The sequence below is a fragment of the Cibotium barometz genome, chromosome 11 (genome assembly GCF_041138505.1).
Source record: "Cibotium barometz isolate CiBa-2024 chromosome 11, ASM4113850v1, whole genome shotgun sequence".
Classification (NCBI taxonomy): Eukaryota; Viridiplantae; Streptophyta; class Polypodiopsida; order Cyatheales; family Cibotiaceae; genus Cibotium; species Cibotium barometz.
In genome coordinates, this window is record NC_141056.1 from 46492152 (window position 1) to 46516005 (window position 23854).

General features: G+C 46.0%; 1 protein-coding gene across 1 annotated transcript in view; it reads left to right on the plus strand.

Moving 5' to 3' along the window:
• LOC147634237 (uncharacterized protein At2g33490-like) overlaps positions 1–23854 on the plus strand; it is a 107925-nt gene that overhangs the window by 42015 nt on the left and 42056 nt on the right. The window contains exon 2 of the mRNA XM_086805357.1: positions 20717–20789. Within this exon, the coding sequence (XP_086661483.1) occupies positions 20717–20789 (73 nt within the window). The remainder of the gene's footprint in view (positions 1–20716; positions 20790–23854) is intronic.

Genomic DNA, 23854 nt, shown 5'->3' on the forward strand with positions numbered 1-23854 from the left:
CAAGAGCAAGTATATGATGAGTACGTGCTAATAGAAGAATACCATCATCCTTCTTGGTCTGAGACACCGCTGTAGAGGTAGAGTTCTTTGCTTCTTCATTCCGCTTCTTCTTGTGACATTGGGGCGATTTATGACTCTTCTTGCCACAGTAATGACACTACATGTCCTTGTTTTTAGAAGATCTGTTTTTGTCTTTGTCTTTATCCTTGTCGTTATCCTTGGAGTTCTTGTCAGAACCTTCTTTCCCTTTCTTTTGTTGATTCTTCCCTTTATCTTGTGCGGCCAAAGCTCCATCAGAACCACTAGAGGTGCTAGGCCGCTCCTCAAAGCGAGACTCAATCTGCATAATGGAGGGGAGAACTTCCTCCCAAGTAACTGGAGAAGGACGAGGAGAAGAAACAAGAGACTAAAAGTAAGCATCAAACCTCTCTGGAAGCTTGGAGAGAAGCCGAATAGCCATATCCTCCGTAGAGATATCCTTGCCACAAACATCAAGCTCGTCCCGGAGATCTTTCATCTTCGAGATGAAAGCAGATAAAGATGGAAAGGTAGAAACTGACAAGTTCATAAGGTGCTTTTCCAAAGCCAAAATCCGTCCCGGAGACTTAATCTCGTAAAGATCTGCAAATGCCTTCCAAACTTCATGTGCAGCATCGACTGTACACACATGAAGAGAGAACATAATCTTGACAATTCAACATCAGAAAAGAGAAAACACGACGATCATTTGCCCGCCAAATATCAATCTGTGCTCGAGTCACACCATCGGAAGCAAGGGTGGGAGGGGTGGCATTGGCAAGTGTAACAAGGCAATCCCAGAGATCTACGCCACGCAAGGCTGATTTCACCTTCACCTTCCACAAAGTGTAGTTGGAGCCATCCAACTTTGCAGACTTAGAGAACATATGAAGTGTAGTCGGGGCAGCCATCACAAAAGCTCGGGTTCAATCTTAGAAGAAAAATGCACAATCTCGGAAAGAGTGTCCACCACAGGTACTAGATGCCACCAATCCTCAAATCAGAACACCATCAACTACAAAGAACACCTGTAGGGGAGAAAACGCAGCACAACAGATGCTGCTGCCCTGAAAATGAGCAGCCAACAGGTGTGAAGGGGTTCTCAGAGATCAAACCGGTGAAGGAAGACCTAAATCTGCAATGGAGAAGCGCCGGAAGAAGCCAGCCTACCAGCAGCAGATCTGAGAAGAAAAAACGCAGAGTTGAAGGTGCTGAAAACTGAGGAGAGGCTGGGGCAGCAGAGAAACACTGACAGGGGCAGCAGAGGAACGCTGAATTGGGAGCGATGATACCGTGAAAGAGTGCACAGAGCGGAAGCATACAAGCACTAGAGTGTGCCTTGAGAAAGTGCAAGAGAGAGAGAGAGAGAAATATGAAGCAACTATGCTGAATATACTGCACTAAAACGGTCCCAAGCGAGAGACACAAATAGTCTCATAAGTGAGGGAAGCAAAAGGAAGACTAGACTATGAAAAAGAGGGAGGCAAGCCCACCTATTTATAGGTAAGTAGGGCTGGCTGACTGGACACCTAATGCTGGCCTACTAGACACCATGTAGCTGGCCGACTGGGCATGAAGCACCCAACCTGGGAAAAATGCCAGAAAAATAGGGTGGCCAGCCCACAACCAAGGGCCATGAAAAGGGACCAAGAGGGGACTCCAAATATGAGCAGAAATTGGGGATGAATGTGCTAACATGATGCGCTTTTCTATTTATATGCTGAGTTATGCTGCTGGTCGGCCAGGTACTGCTGTCGGCCAGCTGTCTATATCCTTCCACGACTCATAATGCTTAAGATGCTGCTGTCAGCTGGTTGTACCTCTGTTGGCTGGTTGTAGATGCTGAGTCGGCTGCTGCTAAAGTGCTATGAATGCCTTATGTAATGCTGTAGGTGCTATAAAAGCCCCAAACACTGCTGTACATGCTGTGATAAATGGATTAATGCTTGAATGTCCTGCTTAATGCTTATGGATGCTAAGAATGCCATGTCACTTGTACACCGACTGAGTGTGCACGTGACATCCAAAGTCATGTGTACAAGTCCTGTACATGGTCTTGGTCAGGTGTGCATTGTCTTGCACATGAAGCAGTGCCAGTCCGTACTGTGAGTCTCCCTCTAGAATGACGTCAGGTGTTCTGAGTGTTGGGTTTGCAGCCGGTGTCACGTGCACACCCATCAAGTGTACAAGTGACATGGCATCATCAAGCATCCATTAACATCAAGCAGGACATGTAAGCATTATTCAGGCATTTTTTAGCATATGCAAACATGTGTTTGGGGCTGTTTAGCACCGACATCAGCACATTAGGCATCATCAGCATTTAGAGCAGTTATAGCATCAGGTCGGGGCTGTTAGCACCAGCCGACAGCAATTTAACAGTAGCCAACAGCCTTTAAATGCATTTATTGCAAGTCGTGAGGTTGTTGAAGGCAGCCGACTGCAGCTAGCTACCCGACCAGCAGTAGTCACCCATATATAAGCAATCGCATCACTTCAGCAGACATCATCTGGATCTCTTCAGCGTTTTCCTTCCTAGGAGACAAGGGGTACAGTACTTCATCTAGGACAACATCATAGATCTATTTATAGATCTTCATTGTAACCATTCATTTTAATATAGTTGCATTGCATTGCATTGACAAATTTGTCTTATCTCTTAAGCATCATTTAGTGTAGCCTAATGTTGTTATTCTACAATCAATCCCTCGCATGCCACATTAATGTCACGTGCACACCCATTAGGTGTACAAGTGACATGGCATCATCAAGCATCCATAAACATCAAGCACGACATGTAAGCATTATTCAGGCATTTTTTAGCATATGCAAACATGTGTTTGGTGCTAAACAATAATGCTTACATGTCCTGCGTAATGTTTATGGATGCTTGATGATGCCATGTCACTTGTACACCTGATGGGTGTGCACGTGACAGCCGGGCACTAGGCATCTGTATAGGAAGCATGTAGGTTGCATGCAGAAGGGGGCCGGCCCTTTAGGGCTACCCCAGAAAATGGATGGGATCCCTTGCACTTGGGCATTTGGTAGGGTTTAGGCTACCCAAGAAGGGCCAAGATGGCCCATGGCCTTGCCCACTAGCCTTAGGAGGCTGTGGTCCTGTTGGCCAGCCCATGGGGCTTGGCCAACCAGCTGACGGGCCCTAGAGGCCAGCCCACCCAGCAGTCGGCCAGGGCATAGGGGCTGCCCAGCAGCCTGTGCAGGACTGAACAGCAGCCAAGACAGTGCATAGGGTGGCTAGCCAAGCATAAGTGTGAAAGCGCTAGTTTGAAGGCTAATAAACTTGGTCGTGGAGATATAAAAACAGGCTGACTGTTGTTTGAGCCAGCCGACCAGCATCTAGAAGGGCTATAAAAAGCCAAGACAGAAATTCAATCAGGCATCTCATAATTCACAAAGGGTTGCTGAATTCCAAGGGCCATGACAACCAAGGGGAGCTCTCAGCCAAGGTGAAGGGTGCAGGTCAAGAACCAAACTTTTATTTGCAGAATGTGCATCACTCTAATAAAGCAAGTACACCATTTGTGTGGAGGGTATTCGGGACCCAATACTGTGTCCGACTCTCTCTCTCTCTCTCTCTCTCTCTCTCTCTCTCTCTCGCTCCTTGATGGCCCCCTCCCCCTACCCCGGGGGGTAAGCTCCATAGGCTGTATGACGATGGTCCACTTTGTGTGATATGGCTCGGATTTGACATTCTCAGCTTGTAGCTCTCGTCTTTGTTTTCTTTTGTACCATGATGAGATTACATGGACACTACTGTATCACTTTTGGTCTCATAGACCCATTGGGTCTTTTGAAGACATTTAATATTTCTCTCTCTCTCTCTCTCTCTCTCTCTCTCTCTCTCTCTTTCTGCACATCTCTCTCTACGTTGTGCGTTCTCTTCGTTGTGAAAGACTCTTGATTTCTGAACATCGAAGCTACCGATTCTATCCACCGAACTTCCGCTTGTTACATTGGTATTAGAGCCTTCTTCCCACATCCCGATAGCAAATCCTCTACTGGATAACGCTCTTGAAGGGTTACGACTGCGACCAACTTTGACCCTCGAGTCGCAGACGTGAGCAATGGAGATTTGATTGATGGAAGACCGTGCGGTAGCATCCTGTGGAAGATGCTAGGCGACGCGCGGAGCACGAAAGATTTCTTGCGGCTTTAGATGCAGCTCATGTCTGGGACTAGTTTGTCCTAGATCTTGAGCGGTGGTTGCTGTTAGTAGTCATCTCCTGTCTGTACACTATGTCAGGGCCTCTATTGTGGGTGTGCCTGCCCAATTTTAGTGTTTCCTCATTTTTCCTCACTTCCATGTATTTTTTCCATTTTTTTTGCTGTGTGGGAGGCTATCTTCTTCCTGTCGACTATATCAGATGTTGGCCGACTGGATTTTGGGCCCCGACCTACTGTCCAGCCCTCGTCGACTGTCCTTATGTTAGCCGATTGGGTTTTGTGCTGGTTGCGGACATATGGGCTGCTGTCGACTGTTTTAGTGCTGGCCGACCAGCAACCTGGGGCCATATAAAATGGCCCCTTGCCCCCCACACTTGTCATTCATGTATTCCGGGATTTATTGGTGTATATATAGCAGAGTTACACTAGCTTCTCTCTCTTGCATCTCTATATTGCTCTCTAGAGTAGTTGTCTTCATTTCTGCTGTGCATTCTGACATGGTATCAGAGCCCCAGGTGGCTTGAAGCTTGGAGACAGTGGGATGTCAAGGGTTTGCTGATTTAGGTGCTGATTGGAGATTGTTTTGGGCTTGGAGATCGAGTAGAAGGCGGCCATCACCGTTGGACAGCCACCTTGTATTCTATTTGCAGCCTCTTTTTCTTCTTTTTGCTACCCACCCTCCCTTCACAAGACCTTGTGAACCCTTGAGATGGCAGATTTTCTTGAGATGGCTGAGAAGCACGTGAAGATCCTGACACTCCCCATGTTCCCGGTGGACCGCTAGTTGGACGGGAACTACTACAGCATATGGAAGGTAATGATGGAATCTGTTTTGGAGTCCTATGACTTGGCTGGTTTCTGTTGTTGGGGTTCCACGGCCGGAGTTAGAGGAAGGGGAGTTACTCTCTATTCGGAAGGAACGGGGGGCACAAGCATAGTTACGGGATTGTGTTAATGCCAGAGTCCGTTCTTTCATCTTCCTCAATTGCACACCACAGGTGATCAATCACATAAAGCATATGACGCTGGCCAGAGGTATTTGGCAGCATTTCGCTTCTCTCTACAACAGGGTATCAGCCATGAGAATCTCCTTGGAAGTTCAGATGCGGGTGATGAATCCTGCAAAGTCATCGACGATGTGGGAGCACATCAACAAGGTGCAGGCTCTTCAGCATGAAGTTCTCCAGACAAGGAAAGAGAGATCGTCAGAGGATATGGCCATAACGTTGCTGTCAGTGGTAGGCTCAGCACCATCACATGGGAGGAGCTTGTGCCCATGGTCTTGGACTAGGAAGAGCGATTCACGAATCCTCCACAGGGCGGAGGTTCTGAGGCCTTAATTGGCCAACGGTCGAAAGGCCGTAATACCAACAACAAGGGCAAAGGGAAGGCTTCATGGAAGGAGTCTTTTGAGAAGAAGCCCGATTCAGACTGAGAGAAACTGAAGGCCGAGAGGACCTGTAATGATTGTGGCGAGAAAGGCCACTATTGGAGGAAGTGTCCCAAGCGGACTGGGAAGAGTGTTGATTCTTCAGCTTCAGCTGCAAAGACTCTAGCCTTTGTGCACTTGGAGATGTTGGACACCGATGCTTTATCCTCTTCGAGCAAGGAGGCAGTTGGCTTCACCGCAAAGGATACTCGGGAATGGATTCTTGATAGTGGCGCTTCCAGGCACATGACTCCTTCTTGTGACTTCTTTCAGGATCTGAAACGGCAGTTAGGTTACATTTTCATTGGCGATAATTCCACCATACCGATACATAGTGAGGGCCGGAGGCCTAGATGGAGATCATTCCCGATGGCTGAGGAGGGAAGCATTCCTCTCGTGATCTTTACGTCCCCGCACTTGGTTTCATCTGTTGTGAGTGCATGAGGTGTGTAATTTTGGCTTCCGGGTGGACTTTGAGGAGCTTTTTGTTGCTCTATGGGACGGCAAGACTGGCTAGGTTGTTTGGAAAGGAGGCGTGGAGAATGGTATATATAAACTCTCTGCACTCTCCTCTTTGACAGGTTCTCAGATTGGTGATTTGTGGCACTTTCGGTTTGGCCACTTGAATGTGGATGTGCTGCGGCGAGCTTTCCGGGACCAGATGGTGGTTGGCTTGCTAGATGTTGGCGGTAGGCAAGGATGTTGTAGTTCTTGCATTCGTGGTAAGTAACACATGGAATCTTTTCCGAAGCAGGCTTCCAGGCGGGCTTCGACGAAACCTTTGGAGTTGGTACACACTGACTTGTGTGGACCTATGTAGACAGCATCCTTGGAAGGTTCTTTGTACTTTATGGTGCTTGTTGATGATTGTTCCAGATTCACATGGGTTTATTTTCTTTCACAGAAGGACCAAGCTTTTGCTCGTTTCAAGGAGTGGCATGTGATGGTGGAGAAAGAGTTTGGCTTGCAAATTAAGACTCTTCAGGCTGACAAAGGAGGAGAATTTTCTTCCAATGCTTTCGTGAGATTTTGTGCGGAACATGGCATCAAGCGGGAGCTGGCCAATACAGGTTTGCCGTCAGAGAATGGAGTAGTTGAATGTAAGAACATGACTGTTGTGGAAACGGCGAGGACGATCTGGAGCATCGTGATCTTCCTCGTCCACTTTGGGGAGAGGCTGTGGCTACGGTTGTCCATATCCTCAACCGTTCTCCGACGACTTCAGTACCGAACATGACTCCCTTTGAGGCATATTTTGGCAAGAAACCTGATGTCTCCCATTTCCGTGTGTTTGGGAGCGATGCATATGTTCACATTCCGAAGAAGCAGAGGGGGAAGCTCGACTCAAAGTCCGAAACGCTCGTCTTTGTGGGATATAACTCTCTTTCCAAGGGATACAGGTTGTATGATCCAGAGAGGAACGAGGTTGTCGTCAGCAGGGATGTGGTCTTTCATGAGCATGTTCTGGTTTCCACTGTTGATGAGCCGCCACTTCTTGGAGACCTAGAAGATTTTGATGATGATTCCCAGTCGATTATTCCAGCTGACAGCCTCAGTCGGTTGAGGAGGTTGAGCCCGCAGCTGGAGATGAGCCCTCGTAGCAGCAGGAGGCTCTGCGTTCTGTTTGAGTACCCAGGTGGTTGGTAGACACCCTTCGGGAGTTAGATGTTGTGGAACTTCCCTCCGAATGGACCACAAAGAACGGACCTCGAAGATCGCACAGAGTTTGTGATAAAAGTCATTCAGCGGAGCTTTTACAGGTAAACTATGCTTTGATGTCTCGTATTATGCGGGACAAAGAGCCCACTTCCGTCAAGGAAGCCCTTGCATAGGATACTTGGAGGAAAGCCATGCAGGTGGTCTGGATGCCATTGAGAAGAATAACACTTGGGAGTTGGTACCGAGGCCATCGAAACGGTCTGGCATTGGTATCAAGTGGGTCTTTAAGATCAAGTATACGTTAGATGGGTCGGTGGACAAACACAAAGCCAGACTTGTGGCCAAGGGTTATGCTCAGCGGCTTGGCATCGACTATGAGGATACCTTTGCACCGACAGCGAGGATGACCACGATTCGGACCGTTCTTGCCCTTGCTTCTTCTCAGCGGTGGCCCGTATATCAGATGGATGTTAAATCTGCGTTCCTTAATGGTGACCTGCAGGAGGAGGTGTATGTTGAGAAGCCTTCAAGCTTTGAGGTTCCAGGATCAAAGGGGACGGTTTACAGGTTGCGTAAGGCCTTGTATGGTCTTAAGCAAGCTCCTAGGGCTTGGAATCAGAAGATTGATTCCTTCTTTCTACGGACTGGATTTCAGAGATCGGTTGCAGATCCCAACCCATATCTCTTTCGGGAACGTGGCCTGGTCACGTTGATTATCCTTTATGTGGATGATCTCATTCTCACCGGCGGTCATATGGAGCACATTGCAGTGACGAAGGCTGTCTTGTCAAAGGAGTTTGAGATGACCCATTTAGGCTTACTCCACTTCTTCTTGGGATTGGAAATTTGGTAGACCCAGAGGGGGTTCTTTGTCTCTCAGCAGTGGTATGTCCATAAGTTGCTTGAGGCCTTTGGGATGGAGAATTGCAAGCCTATCATGTCGCCGATGGACCCGAACACGAAGCTTACAGTGAATGATCCTTGTGAGCCAGTTGATGCCTCTTTGTACTGGAAGTTGATTGGTTCATTGATCTGGTTGTTGAACACTAGATTGGACTTGAGCTTTCCTGTGGGGCTGTTGAGCTCATTCATGCAGATGCCGTTGAAGTCTCATTGGGACGCATGATTGCAGATCTTGTGGTATCTGCAGGGTACGAAGGATCTTGGACTCTTCTACACCGCAGGAGGTGACACGAAGGAATGAGTTCGACTCCAAGGTTGGAGTGACTTAGATTGGGGAGGAGATCCAGACACGAGGAGATCCACATCAGGCTACAGTTTTTCCCTCGGCTCAGGAGCGGTTTCATGGAGCAGCAAGAGGCAGCCAACTATTGCCTTGTCATCGGCAGAGGCAGAGTACCGGGCTGCTTATGGTGCTGCTTGCGAGGTTGTGTGGCTGCGGAGATTGCTTGGCGAGATTGGGTTTCCACGGAAGGAGCCCACAGTCATCCAGTGCGATAACCAAAGCTGTATCGCTATTACTCGGAACCCGGTCTTCCATGCCCGGACCAGGCACATAGAGATACAATATCACTTTGTTTGTGAGAAGATCTTGGTTGGTGACATCTTGCTTCTTTATCCTTCGACGAAGGACAATGCAGCGGACCTCTTCACAAAGTCTCTACCTCAGGCTATGCTCCGACGGCACTCCAGCTCACTGGGGTTGGTTCCACATCCAGGAGCTGAGAGGGGGTGTTAGCAGTCATCTCCTGTCTGTACACTATGTCAGGGCCTTTATTGTGGGCAAGGTGGTTCCAAACGTAGTGAACGATACGTACAGTACGTTTGGAAAATGTGTTGAAAGGATTCCAAACGTAGTGAACGTTGCCCCCGATATATATACTTATAAACTTTTGAAATATGAAGTTTTGAAGATTCATCAATGAACTTGGTCCAATGCCGCCAACATGATAAATAACACGAGTGGATGTGCTAGTAAATATTCCTCCACAATATTTGCACTTCCACACGCGTGTTGGAGCAACCGACACCTGGGGTGTTGGGTGTGCCTTGAATGATGGTATGCCTTGCCCATACGGAACTCGATGCACGAGGCATCTATGGCATATGCACAAAAAGCAATCAAGAAAATGGAGAAATGTCAAGACGATTCACTACTTGAGAGTTTACATGGTCAGAATTTTTATGTCATAGGTGTTTAAGCATCATGGAATGTCCAAATCAATTGTAGGGGATAAAGATCCCATGACAACGAGTCTCTTTTGGAGAGCTCTTTTTGACAATATGGGCACTAAGTTGAATTTTTCATTAGCATATCATCCTTAAACGGATGGACAAAGTGAAGCCACAAATTCAGCCATATTAGATTTGCTTAAATTCTATGTGCCCGATCAAAAAAGTTCTTGGGAGAAGTATTTGCCACTTCTGGAATTTGCATATAACAACACATTGCATGCTTCTATGGGAAAGGCCCCATTTGAGATCATGTATGGCAAAGTGGTGTTGCCACCCATCGTTCGTATAAAGGATGAGATCTTTGCCCCCACTGATGAATTTGTTAGGGACCTTGATATTGCTTTTACACACGTGTGGACATCCATTGAGCATAAAAAGCATAAAAAGGCTGCATATAAGCTTAGAAGGCAATTGGACATTAAAGCATAAAAAGGCTGCATATAAGCTTAGAAGGCAATTGGACATCAAAGAAAATGATTGGGTATTGCTGAAATTTGAGAAAGCATAAAAAGGCTGCATATAAGCTTAGAAGGCAATTGGACATTAAAGAAAATGATTGGGTATTGCTGAAATTTGAGAAAGCTAGACTTAGAAGAAGACCTAGAAAAGTGGGGATGGTTCCTAACTCTCTACTAGGTATTATGGACCATTCAAAGTCATTGACTAGCTCAATGAAGTGGCTTTTCGGTTAGCTTTGCTGAATCATTGGAAGATACACAATGCGTTTCATGTAAGTCTCTTGCACAAATATGTGGGACTAGAGCCTATAGAGCCGGTTATGGAAGATCCACCTAAAGTGGATGAGCTGGAAGAGGTGTTACAGCTAGAGCAGATTGTGTTTCACAAGGAGAGTAAGCTTACAGGTTGTCACGTGCATCCCACACTAAGATGCCATGTGGACATATCTGAATAGAAAGTGCAAGACCTGGAGTGGAAACTGGTCCCATGTGAGCCCAGTCCGGGACGAGTCAACCAAGGTTCCACACTAAGCGTCAAAGGTTAGGTGTTCCGCCCACACTTTAAGTGAATGTGAACCCTGCACCCAATAAACTTTAGTAACATGAAATAATGAATAAATTGGGTTAAGTGTGCACACTTACCACCTGCAAAACACATAAGGAAACCATATGAGTCCCAAACAGGTGTGCGTGTATCCACGGGTTGTCGAGGCGTCCCTGGTGCCCGTGGACATTCAAAGGCAAAATACCAAGCAATATCCAGGCATAAAAAACAAGTCATCCATGCATGTGCAACTCATGTACATATGTTGGTGTACAAACATAGTGGATGAAATCTCCCAACTTACATCTTGTACATCCAACTAGCCCGTTCACAGGCGCCGTCCATACAGGACCAGAAAGTACTCACCAGGGTAACCACCCTTCCATGAGTCCAGAGTCACTCACCAGGGTTACCACCCTTCCATGAGTTCATAAATCATGCCAGGAACTCACACCAAGATACCAATCCTTCCATGGAGCCCTTCCACATGTATTCAATCATGACATCATTCTAGAAGTCTACCAGAGAAGTGGTGACAACAGCCATTGTATTTACATCATAAGTACGCTTGTCATAGCTGTCCATTTTATACAAGCCTTTGTATCGTGTTCCGGAAGTGACTATTTCATAACGGCTATCAAGGACATGGCTTGTGCATCCCTAGAGTCCCATCTCTTCTGCTCTTGTGTGGGTGCAGGTTCTACCTCAGGAGCTCTTTGAGCACCTCCCCTTTGAGGCGTTGCTGGTTGTATGGTAAGTGGGCCTGTGTCGTCACCACACATGAATGCCCCAAAGCCCTTTGGCTACTAGCAAATTACGGATCATGAAACTCCAAAGGGATTAGTTTGATCCATCCAACTTGTCCTCTTGGGTGAGCACACCAAATACATTTGTAGCATTTTGAGTCATGTTGACAAAATACACCTACAGGTAAACCAAGCACCAATGTGCACTGCCAGGCAACCAAATGTCCTGTGCAAATTTTTGCCTGCAACTTGAAGCAAGTATACACCTGCACCAAATTGTCCAATTACACACAATGTGTATACATGTGTGACAAATCATCATTGTAATCCCCAATTACATGCTCCAAATTGAAAAGCCCCAATTTTTATGCACTGCAATTACTTCAATGTGCAGTCAATTGCCCAATTTTCACAAAAGCCCCAAATTTTTGCAACTAGAAGAGGCTTAATTTGCTGCTTTTGAACTTAATTTGATAAACCCCCGAATTCCAACCAAAGCAGCATGTTCATTTTTTCGCAATTCTGCATTAAATTGGGAAGTCTACATATGGTGCTTCTTGCAATTTTCCATGCAAAGGGGAATTTTGCCAAACCCCCAAAATTCTCTGAACCTGCACGAGAATGTCTAACAAATATTTTATTATTATTATTATTATTTTTGGAATAAAAATACCTGCAAATGATGTGCTTGAGATGACCAAAAGGAGGGAATGCTGGTTGCAGGGTTAATGTTGCAGCAGAAGGAGGAGGGACTGCTGGTGTGGAGGTGGCGAAACCATGAAGTTGCGGGAGGGCAGAACGTGGCGGGAGATGTCGGGACCCTTAAGCTGGAGGCGACGGTGGTGGGCTGTGGAGGCTCAGTTGTGGGTGGTGGGACCCATAGGGCGGAGCTGGCGGGGACATTGGGCTTGACAGAAACGCGTTGGCCACGTGTACGTGGACGGAGCTCGGACGGTGACGAGAACGCAAGACCCCAAAAATCGATTTTTTGGGTGGGTGCCACATAAGCCACCTTTAAAGGTGGCTAAGCCCTGCTGGTCGTCGCCTTTTGTGGTGACAGCACCACTCGACGGCTGGGTGGAGGCAGAGCCCTGCGCACTAGCGCCGCTGTTCCAGAAGATGGAAAGGGGCAGAGGGTTGGCCAGCAGGCAGAGCAGAGGCAGAGGAACACAGAGCCGAAGAGTGGGGCGACGAACGGAACTATGGCGACAGAAGGACGATGGAAGTGTAGTGGCAGAATGACCGACGCACGGAACTCTGCAGCGACGAAGACCTGGAGGTCGACAGAAGCTGTGCGTCAGAAACTGAACCTCCAGAGGGCTACAACCGAGCTCTGATACCAATTGTTGGGGGGCTCACACACTCACACACAGCAGTGCTTCCTGCAGATTAGGGTTAGATGCAGGGAGAAGAAGCTCACACAGGAGGGGGGGAGAGAGAAAGAAAGAAAGAAAGAAAGATTTTATTAATGTCTTCCAAAAGACCGAACTCGGCCTATGAGAGAGAGAGAGAGAGAGAGAGAGAGAGAGAGAGAGAGAGCTAGACACAAAATGTGTGGTGATCACAAAACGCAAGTCAACCCTTGCATGTGAGTCACATCCATATAAAATAGAAGTACAAAAGTTATATGGATAGATTGTTCTTTCACACTTGATATCCAAGGGGAAAAACCACATGGGAAAAAGTGCCCTTGGTTAAGCCTTGTTCACACGTGGCACTACCATAAGTGAGCATCCATAAGTGAGCATATGCCTACAAGCTTGTGCATGTTACATTGGTATTCGAGCCTTCCTCAAGTGTGTTCAGATTTAGCCAAAAACCAGAAAAAAAGAAGGTTTTTTTTTCTTGCTTGTGTGGTTGGTTTCTAGACTCCAGAGGACCACCCCGTTCGGTGTGACTCCTGTCCCTAGGACGACGGTTGGTTTTTAACCTTCGAAAGCCTCTGGAAAGTCTCCCACTCGTATAGTGTATGGTTAGATTGGGTTCTGGAAAGGAAGTGCATATTCCCGCCATGGCGAGCTTTGATGAAGAGAGATAACAAAGAACTTTGGAACAAGGAGCACCGAGCAGTCCTTCGAGGTCGGTAGCCATGAGTGTGCAGGACATGTTTCACACGATGTTGCGAGCAATCGCAAACTAGAGCACCAAATTGGAAGAGCAGAAGGCGCAGATCTTGGCCCTAGAAGAAAGAACCCGTTTTGTAGCCCCTTTTTCTCCGTCTCCTCCTCTCTCTCCTTATCTTTCCCACATCCTGATAGCAGACCCTCTACCGAATAACGATTTTGAAGGGTTACGATTGCAACCGAGTTCGACCCTCGAGTTGTAGATGGGAGCAATGGAGATTTGATTGATGGAAGACTGTGTGGCAACATCCCGTGCATCTTCACAAGAAGAGGCCAAGCGACGCGTGGAGCATGAATGCACTATAGTGCATGGTTACAAGATGGCTCATCATAAGTGCAACATTGTACAGCAGTTGAACCCTTTAGGATTTGATATTTGTCATATGCTGTGACCCCATTGTAATCCTTAGTCCAGGTTATGTCAGGCACGAGCTACATAGGTCATTCCTCAACCTTTGAGAGTAAGTCAGTCAGTCAAAGTCCCTTAACCCACTTGGAGAGAATGATTCATACATACAGAAGTCAGTAGAAGCCTTAGGGTTTGCATCAAAATATGTTTGCATTTTTGCATATCATTCATCCCGTATGCATATAGACCATCTAGATTAGTGTAGAAGACTCAGAATATCATCCAATATTTTTCCCGTATTTTATAGCATTTATCTGGCATTTTTACCATATTATTATCAACATTATCCATTTTATGCAAGACATGATGCAGTCGGTCAACTTTCAGCCAACCGACCAGCCTATAAATAGCTCAGCCTTGCATCATTCATTCCATCTCATAATCAAGTTTGTCCTCGATCTTAAGCGGTGGTTTCTACCGCCCCATTACCTTGAGCGACTCGAAGACGAGTTCAGGGGGTGCGTCAAAACGCGCAACCAATCCTGCAGTTTGCCAATAAAATTCCGAACCTATGTTTGCAATTGGGCATCTCTGACAAGGACAAGAAAGGGTAGTTCGTTTATAGCCTTGACACGCAAATCCAGTGGGATGTGCGTATGTTTAGGCTAGCCACCTTAGAGGATGCACTCTCGCTTGCAGAGTGCTAGAATGAAGTACAACGGTGGAAAGCCTAAGACTTCCCAGCCTTCCACTGCCGATGCACCCGTCTCGGGGGGGAAAGACCAGAACCAGACGAGATCCTTCCTAGGACAGCACGAGAGCCTTTGGCTCCAAGAACTCGACCAACGTGCCCAAGCTTACTCCAGACCAGAAAACTTAGGCAGGCAAGACTGGTGGAAAACTGAGTGTAGAATAGACAGCTCAGTACAAGGAGGAGGGTAGGTGTTTCTTTTGTCATACAAAAGGACACACTTCTAAGGATTGTCCAAAGAAGACTACCACTCTGCAGACGACCGTCCCACTCTCCACAGCTTCCATGGTGAGCTTGGCTCCCACACAGATCCCAACGACTGTCCCCAGTTCTTCGGTTGGTGCAATCGTTAGCCAGGAGCTCGAAGATAAGCAGAAGGGCGTCCAAGACTAGGAGTATGAGTGCAATGAATTGCTCAAGGCCTTTGGCTACATAGGTGGCTAGAGTCGTCTTCTTATTTGACAGCAACAGCATGGAGGACATGATCACAGAACAAGCCGCTCGATGCGCCCATTTCTTGCTGACTTTGGTAGACAAGAAGGTTGAGGGTTTTAGCATAGGAACGACGACGAACATCAAGTTTGAAGCCCAATGTGCTAAATTGGATTCAGGGCATAGAGTTTGTGCGAGACTTTATGGTTGCCTCTCTTGTAGGAGGAGCCATAATGCATTGGCAAGCATGTAAGTGTCTTTTGCTATCTTAAAGGCACCATGGACTCTGTGTTGTTTTATGATAGTTCTTCTACATTGTGCTTGATTGCTTTTACAAACAATGACCCGACATGATGCTATGACACGGGAGTGTCTATAGTGGAAACTGTTCTCTTCTCGGTGGTTCATGCATTTCATGGCGCATCCTACAATGGCCACTTCTAGCTGTGCAACTGAATACAGGGTAGTCTTTACAGCTAATGTGGAATATGTTTGGCTACGATGTCTATTAGCCGATCTTGGTATTATCTATACACTAACAGTCAGAGTGCTTTGGTAGTTGCTCAAAATCCCGTATTTCATGGTCGCAACGCATATCGAGGTACATTACCATTTATGATAGTTCTTCTACATTGTGCTTGATTGCTTTTACAGACAATGACCCAACAGGATGCTATGACACGGGAGTGTCTATAGGGGAAACTGTTTTCTTCTTGGTGGTTCATGCATTATGGCGCAACCTACAATGGCCACTTCTAGCTGTGCAACTGAATACAGGTAGTCTTTACAGCTAATGTGGAATATGTTTGGCTATGATGTCTATTAGCCGATCTTGGTATCATCTATACACTAGAAGTCATAGTGCTTTGGTAGTTGCTCAGAATCCCGTATTTCATGCTTGCACAAAGCTTATCGAGGTACATTACCATTATGTCAAGGAGAGGCTCCATGCTGGAGAGATTGACTTGACTTATGTGCCTACAAAAGGCAAGTAGATGGATTTACCGAGCCTCTTTCTAGAGAGAAGTTTGAAGCTTTTCGCAAAGCTTTAAACTTACAGCCTCTACCAGGGTAGTATGCTGCACCTTGTCTATGTTGACATCTTTCACTTCAGGGGGGTTTGTTAGCCATTTGGCCTCCGGGAAGTTCAGGTGTGAACACTTCCTACTCACGGGCACTTTTTTACATAGTTGCAAACATTCCCGTTTGCATAGGTTTGCATACGTTTGCTACATTCTCACGTTTGCAACACCTTGCAAACTTGATTTTTTTTGCGAATTAAAAATTTGGGCGGCCGGCTATGTTTTAGGTTTTTCTTGGATAGCGTGTAAATACTAAACATTGAGTGGCATGGCTCATCAAAGTGTAGCGAATTAAAACGTTGCTGAATGTTGGGAATCGCACTCAAGTAAACTGCTATGCAAGGAGTACAATTGCCATTCACCTTTCAACATTGTGAAGAAGCTTGAAGGTGTGTGATGTGCCCCACAACTGTAGCCCGCTATAGCCTAAAGCTTGCAACCATGTCTGTTGATATTTTTGAAATTTGAAACTCTCCCAGAAAAGCCCCAAATTTGACATGTTAGTCTACCAAGATGGTTTACTTTTGGAAATTGGCCATCTAGTATCAATTAAAAAAGCGGCTTTAAGCAAATTAGCAATTTGGGCACTAGTTTTATGATTTTATGCATACATAAAAATGTCACGAATGCATCTATGCCAAGGTTTGAAGCATTCTTTAGCAAACTTGGCAAACTTGAATGCGAATGCACGAATGCAACGAATGCTTGCTACTATGCTTTTTTTACCTTGTGCTGGCAAGGTTTTTTGGACTTTGGTACTTTTGTCCTTCACTTTTCATATGATTATGTGAGTACGTTTCCAGCCTTACGTTTCTCTATTCGAGTGTGTGTGTGTGTGTGTGTGTGTTCACCTTGTAGGCTCCATTGCTCCTCAGACCCAACAAATGAGGTGAGGGGGGAGAAGGGGGACGAGGGGGGGAAGGGCGGCTGCAGAGTGTCATGTGCACCCTGCACTGGGGTACAAAATGACACACTGGCATGATCATCAGTGGAAACATTTGTACAGCATTAGTACCTTTTCTAGGAATATTTGCCGAACGCTGTGACTCCATTGTGAGCCCTGGGTCCAGGGACAATCAAGCACAAGCTATGTAGGTCAGTCTCCGAGTCATAGAGGTCAATCCTCTTAACCCACTTGGAGAATTCATCAGACAAAGCATGTAGAGGTCTATCCTTAGCAATAGGGTTTCATTAGCAAGCATGTAGGAAGAGGGAGCTAGTCGGTTGCCTACACCCGCCCCTACCTACAGTCAGCTAGCCATGGAAGCCCTAGAGCACGTGTCGGCCAACATGGACAGAAGCAGAAGCAGGTGGGCCAGATGGCAAGGAGTCGGCCAGCAGTTTGGGCACATCATGCATGAAGCACAGCATTTAATGTTGTAAAACTTCATCTTTTGTCCATTTAAACAGGCCCACAGTCTCTGGGTGGACCGACCAGCAGCCTAAGGCCATATAAAAGCAGGCGCATAAATCATTGTCAATTCATTGAGTATTTCAGCAAAGTCATCAGCATCAGATAGTCATCCTATCATCTCTAGGCTTTTAGTGAAGCTCCTCTTTAGCATTCAACTAGCATATGTGCAGTCCTACAGCTATCTAGACTTGCATAAGTGGCCCGAAGAGTCTTCTGCAGTGCCTCGGATTGGTGGATACTCAGCCGATGTACGGTCTTTGCATTGGCCTTCTTTATACCTTTATGTGGTGAGATATTTAGCATCCAATTCACAAAGTAGAGAGAGAGAGAGAGAGAGAGAGAGAGAGAGAGAGAGAGAGAGAGAGAGAGAGAGAGAGAGAGGAGGATAGAAGTGAAGTAGATGACACAATATTGGGTCCCAATTCACCCGTTGAAGGCCCCCCCTCTGCAAGCAGGAGTATTTGCTTATATTAATTCTTTGGGGAATCTTGTACAATGCTTGAGAACAAGGGATATGATTGCCCCTCTTGTGCATTACCACGATCAACCTCAGTGCATGTAACATAGAGGGGGGGGGGTGGGGGTATAAGAAAGTGGGGGGAGAGCACGGGGATAGAGGGAGGCTGAGGGGGAGTAGGAGGGACCAAGGGAAAAGCTTGTCGAGGAAGAAGATCCGTTGGGGGAGGAGAGGCTCCTGGAGAGCGGCCACCATCAACACCTGCAAGAAAAATCAAATGGTACAATTCATTAAAATTAGAAGCTTTCCATCAATAAAAAAATTAGGGTTTTACCTTCTGCACCAAAATTGAAGCTCTTGCTCATATCCAAATTCGGGAGTTTCGAAAATCAGGATAATAATTGCCTAGTTAAAGTACTTTTCCTTTATGTATGTACTCTTATCTTTGAGTTATATGGTTGTAAAGAAGAGAAGAAGATAGAAGAAAATTCAGCCATCCATCTCTCTTGTGTCTTGTACTCTCTTGTGTGTGTGTGTGTGTGTGTGTGTGTGTGTGTGTGTGTTTGCTTGCAAGAAACTCAAGCTCTCTCTCCCCCACGTTCCTTTATGGTATCAGAGCTTCGGTTTGTGTGAGAGCTGAGGAGGCAAGCAAGAGGCAAGAACAGCAAGCAAGGAAGGAAGCGGTACATGGATAAGAGCATCATCATTTCTTTCCCTTCTTGGTTTAGATACGACACCCCTCAGTAGCTCAGGTAGATACACATCTCCGATTGAGAAGCTATCTTCGCAAGCTTGGAGATGCCTGTGTGGGACAAAGTAATTTGCATTGAGGTTTTGCGGCCAGAATCACGTTTCGAACGCATCTCGGTCTCCTTTCTATCACTATTTTCGACAGTTTCGAGAAGTTCTGGTTAAGAACTGTCTTTGGTCGAAATCTAGTTATTGCAGTGCAGTAGTGCATTTTGGAAGTGCAGACAGTGTTTGCACATGTTACAGGTTGCATACAAAAATTGTCTGTTGCAGCTTTTTGATTGTTGCAGGAAAACACGTCTGACGGAATCAATCAGATTGTGAGTCAGAAGCTGAACAAGAACAACTTCCATGCTTGGAAGTTTAGAATGACCTATTTTCTTATGGATAAAGGATTTTGGGACTATGTCGAAGGAGACAATGAGGAGCCTCCTCAGTTGTCTGAAGAGAATGCCACTCCAGCAGACATAAAGGCATTCAAGGATTAGAACCAGAGTGCAAGGAAAGTCATGTATTGGTTTTTAATTAGTGTCACAGACACGATGATGAGACACATACAGGATGCCAACACTCTAGCAATTGCGTGGCAAAACGTAGTGTAGATGTTCCAAACCAACACAAAGGCAAGAAAATTGTAGCTAAAACAAGAGCTGCATACTGTGGAAAAGAAAAACATGTTTATTAATGAGTATGCTTTAAAGATCAAGGGCATTGCTGAATCCCTTGGGTTTATCAATGTATCGGTGGAAGATGATGACTTATTAAGTGTCTGTTTGAATGTGCTTGGCAAAGAGTACACGCCATTCAAGACTTCCATTACAGTCAGGGAGAATATTGTCAACTTTCGAGACTTGGTGTCTATGCTGATCATAGAAGAAAAGTCTTTAGGTGAGAACTCTTCTTCACAAAGCAAGAACACATCAAAATAGGCCTTCTACTCCAATTCAGGTAGAGGCAGAGGGGCAGAGGTCGTGGTTGAGGCCAAGGTGGTGGCCGAAAAGGAAATCATAATTCTGGGCAATAACTGTCCAATGATTCATAGCAGCAATCATACACAAGCGGAAGAGGTCAGTCTAGAGGCAAGGGGAGTCAAAGAGGACGAGGTGGTTGACAAAGAAATGATTAGTCATGCTGAGTGGTTTAGAGACATGGAGAAAATAGAAAAACCAAGTTATGTAGAGACATGTGATGATACTGCACATCCCATTGCGCATGTTGGTAAAGTGCCATTGTCTATGTAGGATAGTAAAATGAAGTACTTGGTATATGTACTTCATGTTCCAAATATTACAAAGAACTTGGTTTTTGTTGGATAGATGGTTGAGCAGGGTTTGCAAGTGAGGTTTAATCCTCAAGGATGTTTTGTGGAAGACTTCAAAAATCAGTGTCGCTTGGTTGCAAAGGGAAGCAAAAATGGCATCATGTGAACTTTGGATGTGAACATGCCGAAGTAAAGGCAACCATGTTTATGTATGGAACAGGTGTAATTGCAAATATTGACATATGGCACAAGCGCATTGGTTATGTGAATGTACAACGATTGAAGTCTACGCAGGCCCAAAATATTGTTGTAGGTTTGCCAAAGTTTAAGGTTGATGGTTTGACAAAATATGTGGAGCATGCCGCTTCCGCTCCCGCTCCCGCTCCTCTCTAGCTTGAGATCTGTGACTTGCTTCAACGATACAGAGAGGCAACCCCATAGGCAGTGGATATTGAGGCCATGTACACGATCCATGAGGAGGACGACGCATTATGAGCCTAGACACATAAGCTTCTTCTGTTGCCTACTTAGTTTACTCGTGGATCACATGTAACAACTTTTTGGTCTCATAGACCCTTCGGGTCTTTTGTAGACATTCATAACATCTTTCTTTTTTCTTTCTTTCTCTCATCATTGCATGAATAAATATATGCATGCACACATTCACATTACTATGCGCCACTTCCTCAATCTCACAATGAAAACAAAGAACACCTTTAAAAAGACAACAGCTACACTATCTCCAATTTCCAATTTTGTCATGCCCAAAAGAATATAGTTCTTAAACATGTTATTGTAGTTATCACTCTCATTTGAGAAAACAACTATGAAAACTAATGTCTTAGCACTGTGTGCACAGGATGTGGAGGATATGCGAGCACAATATGAAGGGCTTTTGACAAATGCTCATTTCATATCTAGTGCAGCTTACGGTAAGTCTGTCTTTATTAATTTTGTGTTGTTTCTTGTTTTTTTTGGAAGGTTCTTGTTGCTTTGAGGTGCTTCGGTTAAAGGATTTGACTGTCTTGTCCATCGTGGAGGGGTTTTATGAAAAATAAGCCTTTCTAGTCCTTGTTAAATTTTGTGAGATTAGAGAAATGATGTAATTGACCTGGTCGGGTGTGAGCACTACTTGGGCACTACATAAATAAGTAACACTTAAAACACTTATGAAAATGGAAATAACACAAGACAAAGATGATGCTGAAAATGAACAATTGCACAATGACACCACATCAGGGCTCTTCAGAGTCGGGAAGTTCATATGGAGACCCAGAGAGGAGAGGATCTGCCGATTATGCCACACAGAGGTTGAGATGGAGGAGCATTACACATGCCGCTGCCCAGTATACTATGAGATCCGCGGGAGGTTTGACTGTCTATTTCGTGAGGGATTTGGTCCACTCTCCAGGATCATTGACTTCCAGGACCAGCGTTGCCTAGGCCTCTTCCTGCTTGAGCTCCGCAGACACAGGGACACCTTCTTGAGAGAGCTATGACCCCAGCCACCCTGCCCCCTCCCTCGCCAGCCAACCATCACCAGTTTCTTTCGGACCAATGAGGTGGAGGATGTAAACCGGCCTTCAGAAACCAAAGGGCGGCGGAACAAACACTCGCACATAAAACACTTCAACACCATTGAGGACCTAGAAAAGGAAAACAAACAGGGGGAGCTAGAGTGCTCCTGCAAATAGTACACGGACACCGATTGGCCCCAAATCGCAGTGGCGCCCCTTGCGGTATTTCTTTAATTGAATATAAGAGCTTTGATTACAATATAAGGCTGGGAACTCAGCCGTCACAGTAGAACCCCTGAAGCCTGCAAAGAACCTGCATCTGGCTTCTTGTCCACTCGGCATCCATAAACAAGTCCAGCCATTGTTCACATCGAAAGACTCTCTCACATTGAGTCTGCATACAGAAGCTTTCTCCCATGATCAAGGCTGCCACAACCATCCATAGCCTCTCACACTATGAACAGCATCACACCCTGACATATCCAGTGCTTCTGCATCACAACACAGACTCCCAAACTGTCTCTCAAAAGAGAACTCGCATCACAGCACAACATACCATACAGTTGACACACCTGTACAAACCCTCTCTACCTTCCAAGGGTACTATCCATCTCTGTCATGGATTCCCTGTCCCCTGTCTAATCAGTAGCAAGGCTGTACCATACATGTGTCCATTCCTGTACCTTCTGCCTGCATGTGACCTATCTCCTGGAGAAACCCAAAAACATGTTTCTTCGAGAAACCTACGACCTGTTTCCACATGAAACCCTTAGGCCTGTTTCCCTTTGAAACTTCTGTCCTGTTTCCATACAGAACCATTCATAGCACTATTCAACAGTAGTGCCAACAACAGCATACATCAAGTTACCTGTTCCCTCATGAAACATCTGGCAACATAGAGATGCCCATAGCTGTAGGTCCCACTGTTCCTTTCTAGCAGGAAGAAAACAATCTGCTCCATGAGCACGCAGCCATGCGAGCTTGCATCACTCCCATGCCAAGAAACATAACCAAATGACCTTGTACTTGCAGCCAAAAACCCAAGCACATAGCTGAATTTGCAGCCAAACAAAAACAGCCCATGAACTGTCCCAAAACAGTCCTGAATCCAAAGCAAAGAGAAGCTGAAAGTTCCATCAGTTGAACGCCATCGACATGATGTCTATGTTCATGGAAAACCAACCTCTGTCCACCTTTGTGTCAAGAGAAACCAACCCTTGTCTACTCTTCGGCAGAGGGAGAGAGAGAGAGAGAGAGAAAGGAGGCCTGTGTCTCTGTTCTGTAGCACAGCACAGCAGCCAGCCCTTTAATCTCCAAAAAGCATGCATAAATAAACACTCAGATGCGTCTATATAGCCTGTAGCGCAGCCCGCCAGCAGTACCTTCCTGCTGTCCGTACAGGCCTGCAACTACCACCTGTACCAGCCGCCAGCCTACCTGCAACAGCCGTACAGATCTGCCACGTGGACTGTACCTGCACATGTGCCGCCTCCAATCCTGCAGCAGCCGGCCTATCCCTGCAGTCCTGTAAAACCACACAGTCTAGTCTGCCGGTATGCAAGAGAAGGAGAGGGAGAGAAAGAAAAGCCAGCGCAGTCCAGCCAGCATCTCCTCTTTCCAAAAAGCTCACACGTGGGTATGCTGCAGTCGACTCTTAGCAAGAGAGAGAGAAAGCCTACGTGCTGTTCATCCCCATGCTTCCTTGCAGCCCCTTCTTCCAAAAAGCACATGCGCCTCATCTAGGGATAGGCGCCTCCTTGCCTGCCAGCCCCTCCTTTTTCCCAAAAAGCACATGTGGCCCCAAAATAGCATAAGGGCCACGATTATCTTTAATGAAGGGCTTTTTAATAATTTTTAAAGGTTTTTAAACCTTTTAAGCTAAAATCTCTTTGCCCCCTTTCACACATGGGGTTATCCACACATGGGCTTCCATCTTCACTCCCACCTGATGCCATTCACACTGTCCACCATGTCCCCGTGCACATCTGCATCTTGTCCGGAGAAAAACACAGGGTCATGACATACCCCCCTCTTGAAAAATGGCAAGCGTCCTCGATTGCACTCAATGGCACAGTAAAGCATCTTATGAGCAAAGACACCCCATACGGCAAAAGTAATGGCCCTCCAATGCATCTGGGTGATAAAATAATCATCCTGCACAATAAGCCACGCTGTCCTCTTGCTTGTTCCTTCAGAACCTACAGCAAAAGTCTAAAACCAAATGGAAACACGTTAACTGTGTTAGCCAAAAACAAAACCATGCATCATTCTACATATGGCACACATATGCATGACACACATATGCATTCGCAAACAATATGCTCCTCAAAATGCTCTACCTACTCCAAAGTAACAGTCTAAGGGCTGCTCGCAAGTCTTACGCCCATGGGCATCCCGCAGGTCCCACGACTGATGGTAAAACATGAGCATATGAAAGCACTCAATGCATCCAAACACTACATCTACCAAGTACTTTCCCA